This window comes from Melozone crissalis, unplaced genomic scaffold (genome assembly GCF_028551555.1).
Source record: "Melozone crissalis strain CALT ecotype California unplaced genomic scaffold, PUWL_Pcris_2 ptg000063l_1, whole genome shotgun sequence".
Lineage (NCBI taxonomy): Eukaryota > Metazoa > Chordata > Aves > Passeriformes > Passerellidae > Melozone > Melozone crissalis.
The window spans coordinates 3,027,128-3,042,148 of record NW_026535841.1 but is presented as its reverse complement, the minus strand read 5'-3'; the positions used below and the strand labels follow the sequence as shown (position 1 = coordinate 3,042,148).

General features: G+C 51.3%; 1 protein-coding gene across 4 annotated transcripts in view; it reads left to right on the top strand.

The window, feature by feature from the left end:
- The first annotated feature begins 483 nt into the window (after window positions 1-483).
- The window catches only part of NF2 (NF2, moesin-ezrin-radixin like (MERLIN) tumor suppressor), a 46,886-nt gene continuing 32,348 nt past the window's right edge, over window positions 484-15,021 (top strand). For all 4 annotated transcript variants that reach the window (XM_054288551.1, XM_054288550.1, XM_054288548.1 and 1 more), the window contains exons 1-3: window positions 484-639; window positions 12,471-12,596; window positions 13,588-13,710. In XM_054288551.1, the coding sequence (XP_054144526.1) occupies window positions 526-639; window positions 12,471-12,596; window positions 13,588-13,710 (363 nt within the window). In that variant the 5' untranslated portion in view covers window positions 484-525. The remainder of the gene's footprint in view (window positions 640-12,470; window positions 12,597-13,587; window positions 13,711-15,021) is intronic.

The following is a 15,021-nucleotide window of genomic DNA, read 5'->3' as shown; positions in this document are numbered from 1 at the left end:
CCCGTGTCCCTCGTGTCCCGTTGTCCCCCGTCCCCGTGTCCCCATGTCCCCCGTATCCCGGCGTCCCGGTGTTCCTGTGTCCCCCGTGTCCTCCTGTTCCGATGTCCCCGTGTCCCGATGTCCCCCGTGTCCCGGTGTCCCCCTGTTCCCCTGTCCCCATATCCTCCGTGTCCCCCTGTCCCCATATCCCCCCTGTCCCGGTGTCCTGTTGTCCCCACGCCGGGTCCCGGCGCTCGTCCCCGCGAGCAGAGCGCTCCGCCCGCCGCCAGGGGGCGACACCGCCCCGCCCAATCGCTTCCTCACCCCGCTGTTCACGGCCCCGCCTCACCCCGCCCCTTCTTTTGAGCGGCATCCCTTCTACCCAATCACAGCTGCTGCTCCTCCCGCCTCTCCATCACACCCCTTTCTATTGGCTAGATGGTGCAGCGGGGGCGGGCGCACTGCGCGGCGCGGCCAATAGCACAGCGGCGGGGGCGTGGCTGGGCCGCCATGGCGCCGCCGTCGCGCTGACCGCGCTGCGCCGCCATGGCCGGGGCCATCGCGTCCCGCATGAGCTTCAGCTCCCTGAAGCGCAAGCAGCCCAAGACCTTCACGGTGCGCATCGCCACCATGGACGCCGAGATGGAGTTCAGCTGCGAGGTGACGGCCCGCGCGGTGCGGGGCTCCCGTGAGGGGGACGGGCCCCCCAGAGCCCCCCAGAGCCCCTCCCGGTCCCCCAGCCCTCCGCCGGTTCCCGGGGCCGGCAGCGGCGCTGCCTTGGTTTGGTTACAAATGGCGTTATCCTGCTGGGATTTTGGTTATAATTGCACAAAACTCTGGTTGTAATCCGGTTTTTTTTTTTTTTTTAGTAGTAATTCAGCTTTGGTTATGAACCGGTGTAATTTGGCTTTACTTTGTGCATAACTTGGCTTTGTTTTGGTTGTAATTCAGTGTTATTGTGTGTGTAATCCAGTTACATCCTGGTTATAGTTTGGCTTTATTTTTGTTATCATTAATCCTTATTAAGTGTGTAATTTAGCATTGTTTTGGTCATAAATTGGCTTTTTTTTCTGGGTATACTTTGGCTTTAGCCTGGGTATAATTTGGCAATATTCTGGTTAGTATCCATCCTATACTTTGGTTATAATTTAGCTTTATTCTGGCAATAATTCATCTTCACTCCAGGTGTAATTTAGCTGTATTTGGGTTATAATTTGGCTGCATTCCGTTTACAATTCAATCTTATTCTGGGTGCAATTTGGCATTATTGTGCTTATAATGCATCCTATACTTTGGCTATAATTCAGCTTCACTCTGGGTATAATTCAGTTTTATCCTGGCTATAATTCAGCTTTATTCTCATTACAATCCAGCTTCCTTTGGGCTGTCCTGCCATCCCAGCCCAAGTCCCCACTACACTGTGGCTGTCACAGGGCTTGAGGAATCCCAGTGCCAAGGCTTGAATCCACGGGAATCCAACTCCCCCATGCTCCACAAACGCCTAAGAACAGAATTTTGGCATTTTCCTGAGCTCTTAGCTCACCATGAGGCTGAGGGATGCTCCAGGGGGTTGGCTCTGGCTTTTCTGTGATAATTTCCCTTTTCGGGGCCCTTGGAACTTTGTAAAACCTTCTCCCAGGGCGTTGCTGCCAAACCCTGGGATGTGCTGTGCTTTTCCAGCTGATCCTGAGGGCTTGGCCACACAGACACTGAAACCCCAACTCCGCATTTAGCAGTTTATATTTCGTTATCCTGACCCAAACCCTGAGGGAATCCCAGCGCCCATCAGCCAAGGGGAGTTTGTCATCACCGATTTCCTGGCTCTGGAATTTTGCTACAGCCCTGAAGAAGTTCCTGCTTTTCCTGGGGATTGAGGATTTGCTCTGGGCAGCCCTGTGAGCTTCCCACTTCCAGCAGAGTGGGAATGTCCTGGCTCTGCTGTTCCTGCCTTCCCGAGGCTGCAGCAGTGACCGATGGTGGAAAGTGAATAATTGTGAATTTCAGGAGGCAGCACTGCCCTGGGACCGGGCTGTGGAACTGCTCCATCTCCAGCTGATTTCTCTGGGATGTTCCTGTTCCTGCCAGAGGGACTTGTTGCTGCAGAGAGACTCGTGCAGCTGAAGGGGCTCAGGAGCTGCTGAGGGTTCCTTGTGCTGGAGATGGTGCTGGGGGGATGCAGGAATTCAGGATAGAGGAATTCAGGATACAGGAATTCAGGTGTCATCTTTCATCATGGAATGTTGGGGTAGGAGAGGGGATGGATAGATGGATGGATGGATGGATGGATGGATGGAGGTGGGTGATGGAACTGTTTCACACCTTGCAGGTGAGGAGTGAGTTTTCATGGAATTATGGAATGGTTTAAGTGGGAAGGGACCTCAAAGCCCACCCAGCGCCACCCCTGCCATGGCAGGGACACCTCCCACTGTCCCAGGCTGCTCCAGCCCCAATGTCCAGCCTGGCCTTGGGCACTGCCAGGGATCCAGGGGCAGCCCCAGCTGCTCTGGGCACCCTGTGCCAGGGCCTGCCCACCCTGCCAGGGAACAATTCCCAATTCCCAATATCCCATCCATCCCTCCCCTCTGGCACTGGGAGCCATTCCCTGTGTCCTGTCCCTCCATCCCTTGTCCCCAGTCCCTCTGCAGCTCTCCTGGAGCCCCTTCAGGCCCTGCAAGGGGCTCTGAGCTCTCCCTGGAGCCTTCTCCTCTCCAGGTCAGCACCCCAGCTCTCCCAGCCTGGCTCCAGCCCTGGAGTATCCCTGTGGTTTCCTGGCCTTGCTGCAAGCCCAGGGCAGCCCAGCTGGAGGTGTGGGTTTTACCCAAGCCCCCTCTGAGCAGGGCAGCTCCCAGGCTGGATCTCTGTTTCTGTTTTTGTGCTGCACTTGGGAGGCTCTGGGGAAAGCTCCTGGTTGTGCTGACGGTGCAGAAGCACCGTGGGACAGAGGAATCAGACACACCTGGAGTGGCTGGGCTGGGAAGGTGGCCCAGGGAAGGGCTCAGCTTGCTCTGCACCCACAGTGAGAGCCAGGAGTGGAGTCTGTGCCCTCCTGAGAGCCAGTGGGGTGGGAGAGCTGATTATTGGGACAGATTGTGCTCCTCCCTGAGGGAAGCCGGCCCCTATCCCAAGGTTTGCCAGGAGAGTGAGCAGCACTGTTTGTCTGTGCTTTGGGGTGCCTTTGGGCAGCAAGGAGAGGGAAATGCCTCACAAACACTTGAGGGGATCAGTGGAAGGAGGTGCAGTGGGAATCTGCAGTTTGGGGGCTCTTGGGATGGGTTTTTGTGAGTGGCACCTGGTGCTGATGTGACTGTGTTCACAGGGGTTGTTGGGTGAGGGGAGAGATGAGGATCTGACTCCATGTTTCAGAAGGCTGATTTATTATTTTATGATATATATTATATTAAAACTATACTAAAAGAATAGAAGAAAGGATTTCATCAGAAGGCCAGCTAAGAATAGAAAAAGAAAGAATTAATAGCAAAGTTTTGTGGCTCAGACAGAGTCCAAGCCAGCTGACTGTGATTGGCCATTAATTAGAAACAACCACATGAGACCAATCCCAGATGCACCTGTTGCATTCCACAGCAGCAGATAATCATTGTTTACATTTTGTTCCTGAGGCCTCCCAGCTTCTCAGGAGGAAAAATCCTCAGGAAAGGATTTTCCATAGAAGATGTCTGTGACATGCTGACAGGGACAGGGAGCTGCTGCTCTTTTGGATATCTAGAGTTGGTTTTCCGTGATCCCTGGGGTTCCTCCAGCTCAGGATATTCCATGATTCCATGACCCAGCCATAGCTGCTGGAGACTCACCTTCTTCCTCAGTGCTCATTTTTCAGTCTGCTCCCTAGAAATCCCCAGCTGTGCATTTTAAGGGATTAAACCTGCTTTGCATCTGTTTATTCTGCAGTTGATGTCTCTAAATTGAGCCTAAACCTAAAATAATTCCTAGAAATGAAATCTTAATCTTTCTAACACGGCCATGCAGATTAATAATCACTGTTGGGTTTTCACTTTAAAGGCTTCAAATTTGTTTGGGGAAATCTTGGAGGCACGAAGCGAGTGTCTTCCTTTTGTTACTTCCATCTCAGAGGTTTGAGCTGTACCTAATTAATTGATAACATCTGGAGGAAGGGTAGGCATTTGCATAGCTCCTGAATCCCTGTGCTGAAGCATCCCCAGCTGCCTCACCTTCCTGAGAGCCTTGGATGCCTCTTCCCTGGCACAGGGTGCCCAGAGAGGCTGTGGCTGCCCCTGGAAGTGTCCAAGACCAGATTGGAGAGGCTTGGAGTACCCTGGGACAGTGGAAGATATCCCTGTTCAAGGCAGGGAGGTGGGACAAGGTGGGATTTCAGTCCCTTCCCACCCAAACCATTCCATGAGTGCTGGGGAAGATGAAACAGGAGAGCCTTATAAATATGAATGTCTGGCAAAAGATTTTGAGAATATGGAAACTACAAGTGAGATTGAAATGAAAGCAACTTTGAGATCCCTCAGTTACTGAACAACTGGAAAACAATGGCATGGCCAGCTGAAGGTGATCCCCTTTTGATGAAACAACACCCTCTGCTTGCAGACAGCTCCAAGGGTCAGAGCAGACCCTACAGCTTGGCAGAGGGGCCCAAAGAGGAGCTTTTAGGGATTAAAATGTAGCACAGTATGGGAATGTAATGATTCTTATAGGCTGTATGGAAATGCTATAGGATTTGTATCTTGTACTAGATTGGTGAGTGAGAATTAGAATATTCAGCACAGAAGGAGATTTATTGTATTGTAACGGGAACCTCACTCTGTTACCCTTTTACTCTCTCACCCTCTCATCCTCTCTGCCCCTCTCTTGTCTCAGCCCTGCTCCAGCTGTGTTTGGCAGCTCCCAGCAGGGCCCTGCACTCAGGCCCTTTGCAATAAACCCCAAGTTCCTGACCTGGCTCAGAGATCTCTGCTCTCCATCCATTCCCACCATCCTACCCCCAACGCTCCCACACATGAGTTACTCAGCAATGAAATCCCCGTGGTGTTTTTGAGTCCAATCCAGAGCACTGTTTATCCCACATCTCTGGGATGCTGCAGCTGATGTCAGGTTGGTCTACCCCCCTGCCATGTGCAGTTTTTCCCCTCTCACAACCAAGTTGTGGGAGAGCCCCGCCATCTTTCTTTTGGTCTCCTGGGTGTCTTTCCCAATTTCTTCCTCTTGCTCAGCCCTGTTAGTGTCTCTCCCTCTCAGAGCCATGTCCATTTTCCTAAGGGTGTGTTTTTCCCTTTTTGTTGTGTTGTGATTTTGGGCTTGAATCCTGCAGGGATGATCACTCCATCAAGGTGCAGCTCGCTGCCCAGCTGCTTCCCAACCTTTATCTTTTGATGTCTTAAAAATGAATTGGAAAAGCTTTACAGCCAGCCTGGAGAAACAGCTTAAGTGTTCAAGCAGTGAGAAAAGCAGGTTTGTGCTGATGTATTTGCTGTCTAAACATGCATCCAGTTATTGCTTCAGTGCTTAAGCTGTTCCTCTCTGTCCAGAGGATAATCCTGGTTGGAAGGGATCTTTATTTTAGCCCAGTACCCCTCTCAGTGCAGGGCCAGTTGGATGAGGTTGGATGTAAAGCCCTTGTAAGTAGAAGAGTCCTGATTTTGGCCACGTGTGGCCGAGTGCTGTCCCTTTGTCACCACACACAGGAACTTGTGTAGCTGAGCTGCAAAGCTCATCTTCTGGAACAGGAACAGCCAAGGATTTGGTGGGGGAAATCTGGGTGGAAATGAGTTTTTGAGGAAGAGCTGGTGCAGTAAATCCGAGCTGAGTTTTGAGCTGTGTCCAGTCACTGCACCAAAATAAAAAGGCAGGAGGAGGAAATCAGGGAGCAGAATGCCCTTGGCTTCCTTCTGCATTGCAGGATACTTGGAAATGGGTTTATAAAGATCCATACATTCCCAATTTCAGGCAGCAGGGTGCTGGTAGGGACAGTGACCTCTTGATGCTGCAAAGCTTCTGTGAGTGGACAGAAGCTTAACAGGAAAAGAGCAGTCTGTGTGCAGGGACAGCTGTTTCAAAAAGCTGAGAGAAATAATCCCCCTCAGCTACAACATGATCCCAGATAAATTGTTGGGATACCAGCTGTCAGGTCAGTGTTCTGTTCCTCCATGTGCCTGTGTGTCCAGATCTTGTGCCAGCACTCATGAGGATGTTCTGCTCTCTTTGAATGTGAGACACAGCAGGAAAGGGCTGTTTCCTCACTCATATCTCAGAGGGGTTTATTCCCCAAAACCTCAGAATTTCTGATCCACACCAGTGACATTTGGGAGTTGGTGTTTTGGAGGTGTCTTGCTTGGTGCAGTTCATTTCCTTAGGTTGTGCTTGTGACTTGTGGCCATGGGTCCTCTTTGGCTTTGGTGCCTCACCCTGCACCTGACAAGTTCTCTGGATCCCTGCTCCCACCACAGCCTCTTCCAAGCCAGTAGCAAACTCCTGTTACTTCTCTCCAAAGACTGTTCAAAACTGCTGTCAATCCCCAGACTCTGTTAATTAATCCAGAGGGGAAGGAGGGAGGGCATTTGGGACAGTAAATCTTTCTCTTTTGGTGTGCAGACTCCAGTTTTGATGCTCTTTAATACCTCCTTTTTTTTTTTTTTTTTTTTTCTTTGTACAGGCAGTGTCTTTCAAGTAGGTGTGTTTTGAAATTAAAGGTGCTTGAACAGGGAAGCAGCCTTGGGAATAATCTTGAAGCTGGAAGGGAACACTGGTAGGGAATGACACAGCCCTGGAGATGGGAAGAGAGGAATTGAACCTGGCATCACCCTGGGTGAGCCCCTGGCTGTCCCTCCCAGCTGTGCTCTGTGTTCAGAGCTCAGCAGCGTTGGGGGCTCCTCAGAGCAGCTCAGGCTGGGCTGAAACACCCCCAGTCCATCAGGAATCAGCTCCTGCATGGAGGGAGGGCCTGGGGCTGTCCCTTCTGGGCAGGGAGCAGTGCTGTGCTGCACATGTGTGAGTTACAGCTCTGTGCATCCTCAGCAGAGCTCCCTGCAGGATCCAAACCCTCCTTTCATCCTCTTGGAGCTCCTTGCTCTGCACTGAGCCTCTGCTTGACCCTGTAACTCTTCATCTGTGTGTGAGCCCAGCTTACAGGTGAGGTGAGGCTTTGGGACATGGAGTCATGGAATGGTTTGGGTTGGGAGGGACCTTAAAGCTCATCCAGTTCCATCTCCTGCCAAGGGCAGGGACACCTTCCACTATCCCAGGCTGCTCCAAGCCCTGTCCAGCCTTGCCTTGAACACTTCCAGGGGCAGCCCCAGCTGCTCTGGGCACCCTGTGCCAGGGCCTGCCCACCCTGAATTCCCAATTCCCAATACCCCATCCATCCCTGCCCTCTGGCACTGGGAGCCATTCCCTGTGTCCTGTCCCTCCATCCCTTGTCCCCAGTCCCTCTCCAGCTCTCCTGGAGCCCCTTCAGGCCCTGCAAGGGGCTCTGAGCTCTCCCTGGAGCCTTCTCCTCTCCAGGTGAGCGCCCCCAGCTCTCCCAGAGTGAGAGAGGCTCCAGCATCTCTGGTGCCTCCTCTGGACTCTCTCCAGCAGCTCCAAGTTCTTCCCATGCTGAGACCCCGGATCTGGAGGCAGCTCTGCAGGTGAGCTCTCACCTGAGCGGGGCAGAGGGCACACTGTCACCAGTTGCTGTCCCCTGCCTGTCCCCTGGCTCCGTCTGGTCCCGGCTCCTGTCCCTGGCGTTGCTGCTCTGTCTCAGTCTCGGGCAGACACCTCAGAACGTGTTTGGCTGCACCATCTGCCTCCTCACGCCCGGGTGCCTTCCTGGCCTCCTCGGTGCTTAACAGAAATAGGTTTTAATTAAAAGCTCGTTATCAACTTGTCGTGTGGCATTAGTAAATAAAAACAACTTTTACGGCCCAGCCCTGTGACTCAGTAAGTGGCAATTGAAAATATTGGACATCACTTTAGTTAAAACAAAATTGATGAATATTACGTTTTTTGATCCCCTGTTTACTCCAAATGGGCTTTAAATCTAAATAAATGGTTGTCTGTGGCACTGTGGTGATCATTCAGGTCCAGAAGGAGAAATGCGTGTGGTCTGCAGTCTCAAAATCATCTCCATTTCAGTTGTAAACTGTTGTGGCTGGGTGGTTTGGGCATCTCCTGTGGGATGGGGGTTTGGAATAGCTGCAGCCTGCATCCATTTCCTCATTCCCAGGGGGAGGGTTAGTGCAGGGATGCTCTGCTCAGGCCCAGCTCTCTCCCTTCCGCCCTCTCCATCCCTGTTCCACTGAAGAGGTGTTGTGTTCTCTCATTAAAATTTGATTCTAAACAGGAATAACTTCTCTCTCAGCACTTTTTCCTGGGGCTTGGTCCCCTTTTCCCAGCAGTCCTTTGGCTGTTGTGCCACAGCAGGGGCTCTTGCCTCTGTTTACATCCCCAGCATAGAGCTAGCGCCTAATAAAATTATCTGCAAAGCAAAAAGCCATTTTCTGTGTTATTTACGGGTAAATTGGTGCAGTAAAATACTCTGTAAATGTGAGTCATTTCTGCAAGGTCGTGCCTTAACCTCATCCCATGGGTGGGGTGTGCAGAGGCTGCTGCTCTGGCTTTCCCTGGGAAGCAGCTGAGTCTTGGTGTCCTCTGCTCACTTTTTTGTGCCCTTATTGCCCACCCTGGTCCCAGGAAGAGCTGAAGCTCCAGGGGTTTGTGTTGGTGATGATGAGGAGGTGAGATCTTCATCTGTGCCTCCTGAGCAGAGCCAGGTTCTGTCCCCTGGAGTTTGGACACCTCCCTGTTGTCCCAGGAGAGCCTTTTGTGTGAGGAACCTAAATATTAAATTAAACCCATCCCTTTTGACTCCCCTTTACCACATTTGACATTGTTGGAAGAAAAGCATCAGCTTGACAATGTTTTGGGAATCTCATTTCTGTGTAGACCCCTCTCCATGCCGGATGGTTGCACGCCTTTGTCCCTTGCTGCCCATTTTTTAGAACTGTGGAATATCCTGGGCAGGAAGGGACCCACAGGGATCATCCCTGGCAGTGCTGCCCAAAGGCTCCTGGAGCTCTGGCAGCCTCGGGGCCGTGCCCATTCCCTGGGCAGCCTGGGCAGTGCCAGCACCCTCTGGGGGAAGAACCTTGCCCTGAGCTCCACCCAAACCTCCCAGCACTGCTCCGTTCCCTGGCTTGCCCTCCCTCCTTGTCACCCCTGATGAGAGGACCAGACAAGCCTTCTGCTCAGTTTTGGAGCTGCTTTACCGAGTGGGGAGCCGAGGAGCAGTTGTGAAACTTGACAGAGAGGTTGTGCTCCGAAATAAATCGCGCAGTTGCCTGCGAGTTGGAAATGACTCCCGGTGCAGGTTAATAAATAATGCAAACCCTGTTAATAGATGCCAAATGCGCCGTCTCCGCCAGAGAAAAAGATGATGCCAATAATCTGGGCTGGAAATACTCGGTTCTAGCCATTGGCTGGAGAGTTTGCAGTGTTTAGTGCTGTTAATTTCAATGCTTTGCTGATAGATTGTAACCGCTCTGTACTTAGTAAAGAACACAAACAGCTCGGCGGAGTAACAGCCTGTTTATAACACTCCTCATTCCCGTGTCCCTTCTGCGGCTCCTGAATCCCTGCAGCCACCCGTGCTGTGATCCTGCTAATGGGAAAGGAGCTGCAAATGTCAGAGGTGCTGCCTGCAGCACGGGGAGGCTGCTGGAGTGACGCATCCCTCTCTGTCCTGATGGTCACATTGAGGTTATCGTGATGTAGCTTTTTGCTGGGAGATGGAGCTTTGTGACAGCATCGTGCCAGCCACCCCAGCATACGGCTGAGAAGGTTTTTTTCTGCTCTGAGCTCCTTAGTTTTATTTTCAGGAGCTCGGACTGGCTTGTAAAATCATCTTTGTGCTTCAGGTGTCACTTGAGTGCCGTGCAGGGAATGGTGTGATGGACACGGTGTGGATGGGAATGGCCAGCCTGTCCTGGCTGTCCCCCAGGCTCTCTGGACAGCAGCTCTGTCCATCCCCTCATGCTCTGGAGGAGTGTTTTATCTAGTAGTTTACAACCACAGAATGTGGCAGTTAATGACACAGAGCCTGTAAAGCATGGCTGAGGAGGGCTGAGGTCCTGCATGTCTGTAAAGCAGTTGGAGTTCAGCTGTCAAAAGATGCCACTTGAATGCAGATGGTTATTTTAAGTACCGAGGTGTGGAGGGAAATCATGTCTGTTGGAATAAAGGTGGCTGCTGATCATTGATATATTTAATGAAGGTAATTCAGCACAGTTGGGGAGGATATGTGCTCTGTTATGGCTGGAGTCTTGAGCATTGTGCAAGAATGTGAAATGTCTATTCCTGCCACCACAGAAGCGCTGGTGACAAAGCGCTGGTGTAAAATGCAGCAGCAGAAGCCTCACTTAAAATACAGTCCCTTAAAGAGGGGCTCGTAAAAAAAGGAGAGAGAGCTTTTAATGCAGGCAGATAGTGATAGGGGAAGGGGGAATGGTTTTAAGCTAAAAGGGGAGAGGTTTAGGTTAGGTTGGGAAGAAATCCAGCTGTGAGGCCCTGGCACAGGGTGCCCAGAGAAGCTGTGGCTGCTCCTGGATCCCTGAAGTGCCCAAGGCCAGGCTGGACAGGGCTGGGAGCAGCCTGGGACAGTGGAAAGTGTCTCTGCCATGGCAGGGGTGGCACTGGGTGCTTTTTAAGGTCTCTTCCCACCCAAACCATTCCAAAGGGGTTCAGAACCCTTTGGATGGTTGATGGTTCAAAATCCATCCCATCACCAAGTCAAAACTGCACAAAGCTCCTGCTTTAATCCCCAGTGCTGCTCTTCACAACAAATTGGTGGTTTGTGTTTTGAGAGGAAACCTTTGGGTCCTGTCAGCTCTTGGGCACAGTTTGGGTACCTGAGGTGGTTCAGGGAGGAGTCACAGCCAGTGGAAATTCCAAGTTTAACTCACTGATCCCGTGGGATGTGGAGCCACGTCCTGCTGCCACCAGCAGCCTGTCCTGGGAAGGTTTGGTGCAGGCACTGCTGTGCTGAGACTGAGATATGGTCTTAGAGAAGGAAAAACAGCCCATCATGCTTTATACAAAGCAGTTTAGTGAAGAAATAGCCTTCTGCTGGCAGCCTGCTTTTATGTGCCTGCAGAAATGGTACCAAATAGCTCTTTTAATGGGCCTCACTCTGTTTTGTCTGAGCCCTCGAATTAACCTCCCACTTAAAATCATAGTCAGGAAAAGATCTTCTGCAGTCTGAGCCATCCTGTGCCGAGCTGGAGCCCATCCCGGGGGCTGGAGGATAGCGAAATGTGTGAAATTAGGGGGGCTATAATTCCAGCACTGCCAAACTTGCTGCTCCTGGCGTTTTGACCCCGAGGTGTTGACAGCGCCCGATGCGAACGGCGGCGAGCGCTGCGCTCCGGGGGCGGTGTTTGGCGGGAGGGTGGCGGTGCCTTTGTCCTATTCCTGTCCTATTCCGGGACTGTCAGCGCCGTGTCTGTGCTCCCCGCGAGGGGGAGAGCAGTGACGGAGGCATCGCTTGAGCTGGGCCCGCCTGTGCCCACAAGGCGGCAGTGGGTGACAGCGGGAGCGGCCCCGATGATATCGCTGTGTGCAGGTGGCACCAGGATTGAGTTGTAGTGACAGGAGAGTGCGCGGGATCTGTTTGCCCAAGGGCTTCGGAGTAATGGCCATATGTCTCGGTCCAGCAATTGTTTTCAGCGTGCAGATGGAAGACCAAAGTGGCTTTGGCATATTAGATTCACGTGGTTTATGTCCCTCTTCACCTCTGTGCCTCCCAACACCTCCCAGTTTTATGAGCAAACTTCAGGAGCATCATGGATGCGGCTGCAGGATTGCTCCAAGGACATGGTCCTTGAGCAACCAATTTTCTCTGCTCCTTGGCTGCTTCTGTCACCAACATTTTCAGCAGAAAGTGCAGTTTAACTCTATCAAAATGTGCTCCCAGAGAACTGCTGACTTCAGTGGTAAGGATGGGGATTTTGGAGCTCTTTTTTCCCTTCTATCCGTGCAGGGTCGCTGGCTCTGGTTGCTCCGTGCTGGGATTGTCACTGCTGATTTTGTGGCTCCTCTCTCTGACCCCCTGGTGCTGATGCTGGTGCTTGTGCAATCACATTAAAGCCACCAAGGGGCAGCTCAAAGGGATTTTTATTCCCTGCTGGCAGCAGGCAGGAACCTAAACAGGTCAGGAGCCTAAAGCTGAGCTCAACAAGAGCCTAAATGAACCCTAAATTTCCCAGTGCAAGGAACAGGGGCTTTGTGGTGTCATTTTTTGGAAAAGGGGGAAATCACATTTCAGTTTCCTACTGAGGGAGGAGCTGGTGATCTGCAGATGAGATCAGATGGAAAGAGATAACGTGTGCCTTGTTAGGGTGTTTTCATGTCTGTACCAGATGCACTCACAGGAGTTTAAAGTTGACCTTGAGAGGTGAAAACTGTGCATTTGGGTGAACAGAGAGAAGTTCTGAAATCCACCTTTCTAACTCTGCTTCCTGTTTGCTCTCTGGCAGGTGAAGTGGAAAGGGAAAGACCTGTTTGATCTGGTGTGCAGGACCCTGGGGCTGCGGGAAACCTGGTTCTTTGGGCTGCAGTACACCATCAAGGACACGGTGGCTTGGCTCAAAATGGACAAAAAGGTTGGAACCAAAGTTCACAAAATCCCAGAGTGGTTTGGGTTGAAGGGACCCTGAAGCTCATCTCATTCCAAACCCTCTCCATGAACAGGGATATTTCCCTGGAGAGGTTGTGTGGGATGACAAAGGAAAATGTCCTTTTGTCTGTGAATGCCCAAGGTTGTGTGGTGGGTGAACTGGGACAGATGCACTTAAGTCCCATCTCTGTGATATCTGGGGGTGTTAGACTGGGAAAAGCTGGCAGATGTGCCCCATCCCAGCATCTGTGCACACTGAATCCCCTGGAGACATTTTGGGACCCAGCCATGCTGGGGTGCTGCACTTTGGGGTGACTGCAAAGCAAATGAAACCTAAAACTCCACAAAACCGTCAGCAGAAAAGTGGAGTTGCCTCTTCTGTTGCTGAGAAATAAGAGAGCTTGGGAGGAGGAAAACCAGAGTGAAAAGGAGATGGGGATAAGGGAGGAAATGCCCCCCAAATCTGTGAGGGGAAGGTTTTGGAGGTGTCAGGTGTGGCTTGTTCACATCCAAAGGATGTGACACTACAGCCAGGTGATCATGGACACCAAGGGGGACCTGGCTGTCTCACCTCTCAGGCTGAGGTTTTAAACCAGCATTCAACTGGGCAGTAGCAGAGCAAGGTGGTAAAAAACAGCAGTGAGATAAACTCAGAGCAGGAAACCAAGGAGAAGGTCGGGTGGTGGCGCAGCAGGATCCAACATCTCTCTGCAAGTATCAGGAGAGGCAAGGAGCACGTGGCAGATCAGGATCAACCTTCACTGTCTCATTTCTCATGCTGTTTGTTTCTGCCTTTTTTTGTTCCCTTGCATCATTAGGAGTGTCAGAAATGTTTGTTTTCTTTTTTTAACTACGGTGTTTGAACTATTTAGGTCTGTTCTAGATGTCTAAAAGTGTCTGACAGAATATGTGCTCATCTGAACAGAAGGGAGCTGGGTCTTGCCTTGAGGAAACCAAATGGCTTTTGTATCCCACAGGTCCTGGATCATGATGTTCCCACAGAAGAGCCCAAAACTTTTCACTTCCTGGCCAAATTTTATCCTGAGAATGCAGAGGAGGAATTGGTCCAGGAAATCACCCAGCACCTGTTCTTCCTGCAGGTGGGAGTCCATACACTGCTATCCACCCTGAGGGAGAGGGAGCCAGGATGAGCAGAAGGTCCCAGGGTCAGAGAGTTGGTCAGCAGAGTGTGCTCCACATCCTTGTGTTCACACCTCTCCAAAGGGATTGTCTAACAACAGAAGCTTCCTAAAATAGGTGAAGGATGGTTTTTGTGCAGGAAGCAGCTTGCCCAGACTGGCAGACCTGTGAACTGGCAGTCCAGAATGATGAGGTGATCCATTATATCCATGGGGGGTGGCTCAGGGACATGGATCTGGCAGCCAAGGGCTCGTGTCCCTCTGCAGGCTGTGGGATGAGCTGTGCTCAGGGGTGGCAGCTGCCTTTGGACGTGACAGCAGTGTTGTGTGGAGCAGGGAGCTGATCCTGCAGAGCAGAGTGCAGCCAGGACAGCAAAGTTCCCCTTCCTCCTCACCAAACAGCCTTCAGGTACCTGGGGCAGAACATCCCAGCAGCTCAGCTCTCTGATGGAAAAACAGAGCAGGAGGAGAAACCTCACAATCTCACCTGCTCCAGGAGTTCCTGCCCTGCAGGAAAGCATTTAGAAACTCTGCTGAACACATCTTGGTTGGGTCTTTTTATTTAAATTATTCTACAAAACTTTGTGTCCTGAGAAATCAGTTCAGCTGATGATGTGGCAGTGCTGCACGGCTGGTAACAAGGAGCTGGTATCACAGGAGCTCTCTTTCAGAGACATGATCAATTTTCTGCCACAAAATCCATTTTCTGACACATTCTTCCTCAGAAGAGTTGTGTCAAGCACAGTTAGAGGGAACAGAGCCCTCCTAGTCAGACTCCTGGGTATTCACTGGGATGTTTCAGCTGCTCTCTGGCTGTTAATTTGAAGATAAATTACAAAAATTTTTTTTTTAAGTCACTCATTCTTAGGTTTTTTACACCAAAGTCAGGACAACCTGGATTTGGGAATACCTCTGTAGCCTGCAGGGTGTCCTGCCCTTTCCAAGTGAGCCCAGCAGCCTCTTGATGGTCCTCACTCTTCCCAAGTCCATCTTATTTCTCCAGAGCCAAAAGTGTTCTAAATGCAAAGTATTCCTGTTAATTTCCAAGCTCAGTCTCGTGCACTGGTGTCTCTGTAGGGCTATTTCTGAATGCCTCATTTGCCAGGAGCTTTATCCACAGTGAGGAAAAATACTGTTGGCATCTTTGAGAAGGAAAATCAGAGAGGAAAAGCCATTCAAGCTGCATTTTCTAAATGCAGACCATGACTTTGCTGCTGGGATTTGTGTGCTGAGAGGAACCTGGGCTCCTGAATGCATTTGGGAAACAGGAGC